This window comes from Argiope bruennichi, chromosome 7 (assembly GCF_947563725.1).
Source record: "Argiope bruennichi chromosome 7, qqArgBrue1.1, whole genome shotgun sequence".
Classification (NCBI taxonomy): Eukaryota; Metazoa; Arthropoda; class Arachnida; order Araneae; family Araneidae; genus Argiope; species Argiope bruennichi.
In genome coordinates, this window is record NC_079157.1 from 30,983,596 (window position 1) to 30,992,699 (window position 9,104).

General features: G+C 33.7%; 1 protein-coding gene across 1 annotated transcript; it reads right to left on the reverse strand.

The window, feature by feature from the left end:
* Nucleotides 1-916: 916 nt before the first annotated feature.
* On the reverse strand, nt 917-2,656 carry LOC129975335 (myosin-J heavy chain-like). Its single transcript, XM_056088398.1, has one exon. It carries the CDS (start codon nt 2,654-2,656, stop codon nt 1,331-1,333), a length of 1,326 nt encoding a protein of 441 aa, XP_055944373.1. The 3' UTR covers nt 917-1,330.
* Nucleotides 2,657-9,104: the final 6,448 nt, after the last annotated feature.

A 9,104-nucleotide genomic window follows, 5' to 3' on the forward strand; every position in this document is an offset into this window, starting at 1 on the left:
GCTGGTGCATTACAGAGACCAAACGGCATGACCTTAAACTGCCAAAGTCCTTGTCCCCCTGTCGTGAATGCTGTCTTTTCACGGTCTTCAGGATGTATCTCTATTTGCCAATAACCGCTTTTCAAATCCAAGGTAGAGAACCACTTGTTTCCGCTAAGAATGTCTAACGTGTCATCGATTCGTGGAAGTGGATAACTGTCCTTTTTTGTGACATCATTGAGCCGTCGATAGTCTACACAAAATCTCGTAGATCCATCTTTCTTTCGGGCTAACACGATGGGAGAAGCCCAGGGACTCGACGAAGGCTCGATGACATCTCGTTCCTGCATGTCCCTTAGTAGATCTTTAACTTCTGTTGTCTTAGCAATTGGTAGTCTTCGGGGATTCTGTTTAATAGAAGAGTGATTCCCAGTTTCAATTCGATGTTGAGCCAATTTCGTTCTCCCGAGGTCACCAGATGTACAGGAAAACATTTCCTCGTATTCGTCAATAAGCATCCATGCTACACTTTTCTGTTCCTCATTCAATTCAGTGGGCTTCAACAGATTCAGTTCGAGTTCTTTAGAAGGCTTTTTCGACATGATTTCGGGATGTTTCTGTATACAGGTGACTGGAGCACATGTTGCTAATACGTCGCCTTTCCTGATTGTTTTAGGATTACCAGTTAGATTAACAACTCTGACTGGTACAGTTTCCTTCGAAAGATCTACCAGTGCGGAAGCAACCAATACACCTTTTGGAAAATTTTCAGAGTCCGGAAATTCAGTTAGACCATGTCGAAAGTTTTGACTTTTCTCAGCGGCCCCTCTTACAAGCATCTCAATTCGAGCTGGAATAGTAATATCACTTTTACAAGTTATTCGATGACACGGTTCTCTTTCAACAGCTCCTAACTGGAATAGCGCTACATCTTCCGAATTTGAGCGTAGCACATTATTCTCAAAGTCAATTACAAAATTATGTTTTGTTAAGAAGTCCAAACCGAGTATAAAAATGTCGGTGATTTCGGCTACAAACACGGTATGGCCATATAACACATTTCCAAACTTAATTGTTATATGCATCTTGCCAATAATGGGGATTTTATCCCCTTTCACGGTCTGAAGGGTAACGCAGGGCGGTGTCCGAAGAATTTTTACGCCAAGTTGTTGTGCTAAATCTTGGCGCAAAATGGTGACATTGGCCCCTGTGTCAACGACCATTCGACACGGAAATCCATTTACATTCGCTTCAATAAACAGTCCATTCTCGCTGCTTGATGAAATTTGTAACACTTCAAAATGGGGCTTTTCATTCTCTGGCAACCTCCGCCCCGCGAGACCACCACTACCTAGTTTTCCTGAGTATTATTCCTCGACAGGCTCCTAGGCCGTTGATCTTGGCGAGCCTGGCATTGCCTTTGGAGATGGCCTTCTGCTCCACATTTCCAGCAACGGGCGTTGTTTCTTTTAAATTTGCCTGTCTCCTCTCCAGACCTCTGCTTCATCCCCCGGAACTCCTCTAACAGTTGTGTCATAACTTTAAGTAAAGGATCCTCATCTCGTTTCACCTCCGCACCTCTGATAAAGTGACGATCCCTTCTCGATGCTTGTTGTGCCGCTTCAAACTTGATCGCGTAGACTAAACCGGACTTCAGATCCTTAGTTTCCGCCATTCGTAGTGCCTTTTGTATTTCTACGTCTCTGACGCCATCGACGAAATACTGCACAGCTAAAGTCTCTCTTACTTCAGTAGGACAATCGGAGAAGGCGAGGTGGGACAGCTTTTCAATGTCCGTTGCGAGATCTTGAAGGGTTTCGTTGGGTTTTTGTTGGCGAGTCTTTAACTGAAGTCGGCTATAATCCTTCAGGCATTTCTCGCCAAAACGCAACTCTAGGGCACTTGAAAGAGCATCAAAATTTAACTGTTCATTATCGGGAATGGTCCTCAGTATATCTGCAGCTTCGGCTCGGAGAGAAGAAGCCAATTGGCGAGCTTTGGTAATTGGGTCCCAGCCATTAGCTTCTGCGACAATGGCGAACTGCGTCTTATACACCTGCCAAGATGTTTGTCCGTCATACGGCAGTAATTTCATACAGGGTCTGTTGACAACAGGCATATATCGAGCATTTTGAGATTGATTTGCAGCAGCCAATCGAAATTCTTGAGGAGTTTCATAGGACTCTCTTGATTCTTCAGTAACTTGAACTTCCATTTCTTGCTTCAATTTCTCAAATTTCTTTTCCATTTCTTCTAATCTTCCTTCAAATTCCTCTACTCTAGCATTGGCTACCTTCACGGCGTTATTAATTTCCTTCATCTCAGATTTCATTTCTGCTTGTCCTGCTTTCATTTCGACTTGTCCTGCTTTCATTTCTGTTTTCATTTCAACTTGTCCAGCTTTCATTTCTGTCATGAATGACAAAAGTTGCGTTAATTTGTCTTCCAATGCGGATTCTTCCTTCTGCTTTTCTTCCGCAGCTTTCTTACTCAGCTCATTCGTTTCACCAACGTTGTCGGATATACCACCACAACTTTGCTCTCTTTCAAGAGCTTCTCGAAGACGTTCGATCAAGTCATCTTTCAGTCCTGATGTGGGCAAATTCCTCGAAAACAGTTCGTCTTTCAATGCGGCCACAGTGAGTTTCAACAGAGATTCTCGATGAAGATCAGCCATTTTCCTTTATCTTCACTATTTGATCCCACTTCTGACGCCAATTTGTTACGAATTTCCTGCGATGTGCTTAGAGTAAATTCAATAAGCAGAATCCTTTTAAAAAAATAAATAAAGCTATTTATTTAACGAAGACTACAAGAATAACACTGCGCATTCAATAGCTCAGTCACCAGCCTACAGCTTGCTTGCTGTCTAAGGCTCCAATACAACTCCTAATCTTTCGTGCTTGTTTTTATATGCTCTCTGCCGGAAGTGACGTCACTAACAGGAAGTTATGTCATATTAGAAAAATCCAGAACCTTGGAGAGAATTCAAGAAATCAGGATCCCTCCAGAAAATTCTCTCTGTCGCCAAGGTTTCCAACTTCCGTCGCCAAATTTGGCGAAACGTCGCCAAATTTGGCGACAAAAATTAGTTGCCTAAAACATCGCCAATGAACCAATATCTCGCCAATTTGGCCACTTGCTATTGAAATACAATGGGATACATATAACATTCATTATCATAAGACAAATTACACCAATTTACAGAATTCGTAACAATATATATATATGTTTGCAAGATTTCGCGTCTGTATTAGAATAAAATTGTCGTAAAAATGGAAGACCATGGAAGATAAAAATTTTCACAAGGTAATAAAACTTGCATTAAAATTTTGTCTGTTCATTTGAATAGACAATATTGTCTTTTAATTTCAATCGGAAATCGTAACCCATGCTGATCCACTCTCAGGAAGTTTTGGATTGTTTCGTGGGCAGCGTGCAAAACCAAAATCTTCTTGGGAGGCCACATAACATATTCAAACTCCCAAGGTCATTATTTATTTAAATAAATTGGACACATCATCTACATAATCAGTAGGAATTTTCTACAAAGGAAAACAAATTTGCGATTAAACAAACAAATAAAAAATTAAGTAAAAAATTCTTGTTGTCATGAGAGAACATCGTGTTGTTTTGCGCAGAGAAGAAAATTGGAATCGACACGAAACAGCGAGGAGGAGGTATCGAAAGATGTAAAAATTAACGATTAACGATTAATTAAGGATAACTAAAAATTAACGATAGCAATGATTAGATTACAATAGTCACATGATCCTTCATAAAACAGTGTAATCCGGATTTTCATAAGATTTTTTTTCTCTGGCCACAAAAAAAATTTTGAAGCTCGACCCATTTTGAGATTTAAAAAAAACAAAAAAACTTCTCTTTCCAAAATATGGATGCATGCGTAATCTGATAGTCACGTGATACCGTGATTATTTCAAACCGTTTTAAACTGGTTAAAGACTTAAATTAATTAAGACAAACAATGACTTAAAAATAATAATGTACTCACAAGATAAATTGAAATTTGCGATAGCAGATAACAATTTTTCTTATTTTTAATCTGATGGCAATTGATATAATTTTTGTGCATAGTTATCAATAAATATAAGAAAGCAATTACAATATAAATCACATATTTCCAGTTACGTAAATCAGTTGAAAACTATTTTGATTTACATTCCAAAAAATTCCACATACTACAATAATATTATAACAAAATCAAAGATATAGTACACATACAGCAATTTCAATATGATAAAAATCTCATTATTTACATATCTCTAATAATAATAATAATAATAATAAATGTGTGAGTTTTAGCGCTGTTCAGGGAAAATCGCTTGATTTACAACTGCCAGTTTTGGAACATAAATGTACAATCCGGAGGGTTAAAATGGGCTTTCAAGTTTACGTGGACATTTGTGAGATGATTTTTTTTAAATTTCTTTTGTTTCCTTCCTTATTTGTTGAATTTTTTTAAAAAAAAATATTCTTGTATTTTTAAAAATAATTAAAGAAGTTTTTTCAAGGAACAGTTATAGATTTTCTTTAGACTTTAAGATTTTGTCATTCTAAAATCTTAATTTTTAATAATAGGCTGAGTAATATTTCAGTAGAGTTATAAACACTTTTGGGAAAGATTTTACATGTATTTTCAGCTATATATATTAGACAAGAGATGATTTAACTTTTTAAAAAAATCAGTGATAAAAACTACATCAAATTATTCAATTCGAATTTTGAAAAAAAATCTTACTTTAAACTCTTTGATCTGCTGAAAGGAAGTGATCAAGAGAGGTTTTTTCTAGTTTAAACTAATGGGTGTGATTTCCCTAAAACTTTCACACATACGCTCTAATAAAGGTGTTATCCCAAAAAACTACTTCCATAGCGTTGGCGTACAATAGTTACGAAATATTAACCTTTGGTGGGAATTTTGCATTTTTACTGTATCTGTAGTGTCCTCTTTGGCGAGTTATTTGGCGAATAATCCCTGCATACAGTCAAAAGTATCCGAAAACCGAATTTGGATTTTAAATGCGTTCTTCAAAACCGATTCAAACAAAGATTTGACACAAAACGGCAGTTATAGTCACAGAATCTCATACCAAATTTGATATATATAAGTCAGTACGTTTTTGAGTTATCGTATATATATATTTCCGAAAGCACAGATCGACAGACAGACAACTCATTGCGGGATTTGGGTCAACATTTAATGGGTGTTTAGATAATAGATGTTAATTCTGTGCCACAAATTTTATCGAGTTAGCTCTCATCATTTTATAGTTATCGTGTTAAGAAATATTAGAACAGTCAGACAAACTACCTCTAAGCGGATTTCGCTCAAAAATTTAATAGAAGTCTGAAGTTTGTATAAAGGTCCCATACCTTATTACATTCGTCTAATCACAGCGTTTTTGGGTCATCTTTGTCACAGACAGACAGACGGACACTTTTCAAAAATGTGGGGTTTTTTTGGATTCAGGTAGGTCAAAAACGTGGAGATGCGGCAAAATCTGGAGTTCAAATTTTTTGACTATTACTTTGCTTTCTCTATACTACGTACACGAGAAAGTAAAACTAATTACATTTTTTCAAAAATCTGAATAAAGTTGGCTCTTTAATGCGATGCCAATTTCTCTTAATCACCAGAGTGAAGAGCCAGATCAACGTTGCAAATGAACACCCATTCAGAAATAATGAGGCTGGTTCTGTTAATTGGACTCATCTGTAGAAAAAAAAATGATTACTATTTAAAGCGTTCGGAAAATAAATTCTTCCCTTACACCTCTTGACTCAATTTCAAGTCTCCGTGAAGTGATAAGAAGGTTTAGATTTTCTTCGAGTATTCTTAGAATCTTTTAAGAGACTCTTTTTTGCTAAAGATCTCTATCGCTAGAACCTTCATTTAATGGGTGTATATGTTTCCAAGAAACCTCCAGAGATGTGTCATAAATGACTATTTTGTAGCATCTGTGAAGATAAGTAACAAATTTCATTTCTTGAGACTAAAATTTCGATTCAGATATGGATTGCAAGGAAAAGTTTGTAAATGTAAATATAAATTAGTAAACATAGATATTAAATAGATATAACACATATTAAATAAACATAGATAAACAGATATTATATTAACATATATTAAATAAACGGATAGATTAATAGATATTAGATAAATATAGATGAATAGATATTAAATAAGCAGATAGATTAAAGGATATTAAATAAACATAGCTGTTGAATATGGCGATGCATAAGAGTGCTAAAATTTTATAAAAAAATTTATAAAATAAAACTTTATAAATATGTAAACTTTATTTTATAAATAAAAATAATATAAAACGGGGCTTTTAGTGTAACTAAATTAAAATAATTTGAATGTGAAACTATAATTTCTATTTGAAGCTTTATATTAAATAAACATAAATGTTCAATACGGAGAAGGTGCAAAAATGGTAGTACTTCTGATGTTTCAAAATTGGTTTTTTAATGTAACTAAATTAAAATAATTTGAACGCAAAACTTTATAAATTCTAATTGAAGCTTTATATTATATAAACATAGATGTTCAGTATGGAGGTGTATGAGGGTGCTAAAATTTTAGTACTTCTGAAGTTTCAAGATTGGGCTTTTGGTGTAACTAAATTAAAGTAAATTAATTTGAATATCAAACTTTACAATTTCTTGTTGAAACTTTATATTAAATAAACATAGCTGTTCAATATGGAGACGTATAAGGGTTATCCGTAAAATGGTTGTACGTCTGAAGTTTCAAAATTGGCTTTTTAGTGTAACTAAATTAAAATAACTTGAATGTAAAACTCTATAATTTCTAGTTGAAGCTTTGATTTTTTTTTTGTTCTCTATGTATAAACTCCTTGTGTGCCAACAAGTATACCACAAGGCTTACAGATGTAAGTCAGTACGCAATTGACAGTAAAATAAATTTCAAATATATGGTGGAATGCAATTAATCATTTATTAAAAACAAGGGATGAAGTAATTAAATAATCTTAATTGCAAAAGGAGCTCACTATATTTTCAGAATTAACGATTGCTAAAAATAGAATGTGATTGTGTTTTTACTTGGCCATCTCTCCAGAATTTTCAGATACATAGCAAGTTGCTGAAGAGTTTTTGAAGTGTGGGTGTTGCAGTTACGCCCCCGGATGTGACTGAAGTACCTACGGGGGTGCGGGACAACAAAAATCAATCAAATGGTAAAAATCTGAAGAATCAGTTACTGATTTTTTTTTATTGTTATTCCAATTGATGTTTACAGACCACTGAAGTGTAGGCATCGTTAAACATTGTATTTTCCTGTTTAGGAATACTGTTGCATTTTATGAATTTCAGGAATAAACCATAAAAAGAATTATTACTTAAACAAATATACGTGATTTAAAATATCGGAAAACAGTAAAGAACACGTAATGATAAGGAAAAATTTGCATTTAATTGTATCAGGAATTTTGGCCAAGAAAAATCAGTATTATTTTGAATAAAATAAAACAGCATCCATTCCTTATTTATGAAAATGGTTATTCTGGCAGAATGATTCCTTTATCAATAAGATTTCGGTATTCAGAACGGGTATCAAGAAATTTAGTGCCTTCTTTTCACTTTCGTACCTTTAACAAATTGTTATTGAAATCGTCAGGTGGATTTACAATAAAAGATGTCCAATATATTGGATAATCGAAAACGACGACGCTCTATTGCGCTATAAAACATAAAACACATACAGCAAAGTAAAGACGCGGCGTATACAAAGAATAAATATTGTAAAAAAATACAGCCCGGGCGATCAATAATAGTGCTGAGAGTTTGCTGAACATTAAAAAGCACTCTTTTAGTACGAGAAAAATTTTTAGAGTCTCTAAATAATGCGGAATTTTCCAGAAAATCCTAATATAGCTCGAGGGATAGTTCTTATATTTTTGTCGCGAAATTTATCGATGATTTTGTTGATAAGGTCAGAAATGATTAATTTGGCATCTTCTAACGTACATTTTGAAAATTTATAATTCTCTCTTTTCAACGATGATACGAACATTGCAGGAAAGGGTATTAAATATTCGCAACAATATAATATATGTGTTGCTGAGCTTTATAGTATGGTGAATGGAATCAATAAAGTATTATAAATCGCTTGCGTTTGGTCAATTGGCTCTATAATCTGACACATATCGGGAATTTTGGTACACTATTATGAATTGACATTCATCAATTTGTTTTGTAGTATTTTTAAAGTATTTCACTTAATATTTCTCTTTTAGATCTAATAGAGAGACAGCCAGTAATCCAAGACAGGCAATTATAATTCAAAATTTGATACAGATATGCAATTTTTACAATAAAATGTCAAATATGCAAGTTGAAAGATTTGATCGGTTCCCCTTGATTTTGAATTTCCTTTGAACGAATTTCTTTCAAAATATGATAGAAATTTAGAAAATGGATGATGAAAAACAACATTTAGAATGCCATCGATTCATTTTTAAATTACTTGTTCACGTGCACACCGAAACAATCCCAGAAATGTGTTTTCTAGAATCTGGGAAGTTTGAAATCGGAATCCGAAGTACGAATTTTAGAAAAATGATAAGGTAATGTCTTTTCTTGAGTTGATGAAGTTAAAATAAAGATATTCAATTGTAAAAAAAATTATATATATATATATATATATATATATATATATATATATATATATATATATACATGATAATTTTTTAAAACTGTAATTTTTAATTTTTCTAGCTGGCAAATAAAGTTTTAGAACTCAACCGGTTTTGATTGAGATGGGGAAAAAAACAAACAAAAAACAAACATCTTTTTTCTAAATATTGACGCATGCGTAATATTTCAAACCGGTTTAAACTGGTTAATGACTTAAATTTATTAAGACAATTTGTAAGAATTCAGAGAATATATAATTTGGAAATCATGTTGTAATTTTAGTTGGCGATAAATCACCACATGTGACAACCTACTGCATTATTTTCTAAAAACCTTATTTTAATTAGTTGAAATTATCCCTGAACCAAATTTCTTTATCGATTAAACAAACCATATTATAACTTGTTTGGTTTATTTTTAAAAACACGTTGCGCCAG

Bases quoted from the DNA above. Each gene is read 5' to 3' on its own strand.
- LOC129975335 (XM_056088398.1), bottom strand. From the start codon at position 2,656: ATGGCTGATCTTCATCGAGAATCTCTGTTGAAACTCACTGTGGCCGCA.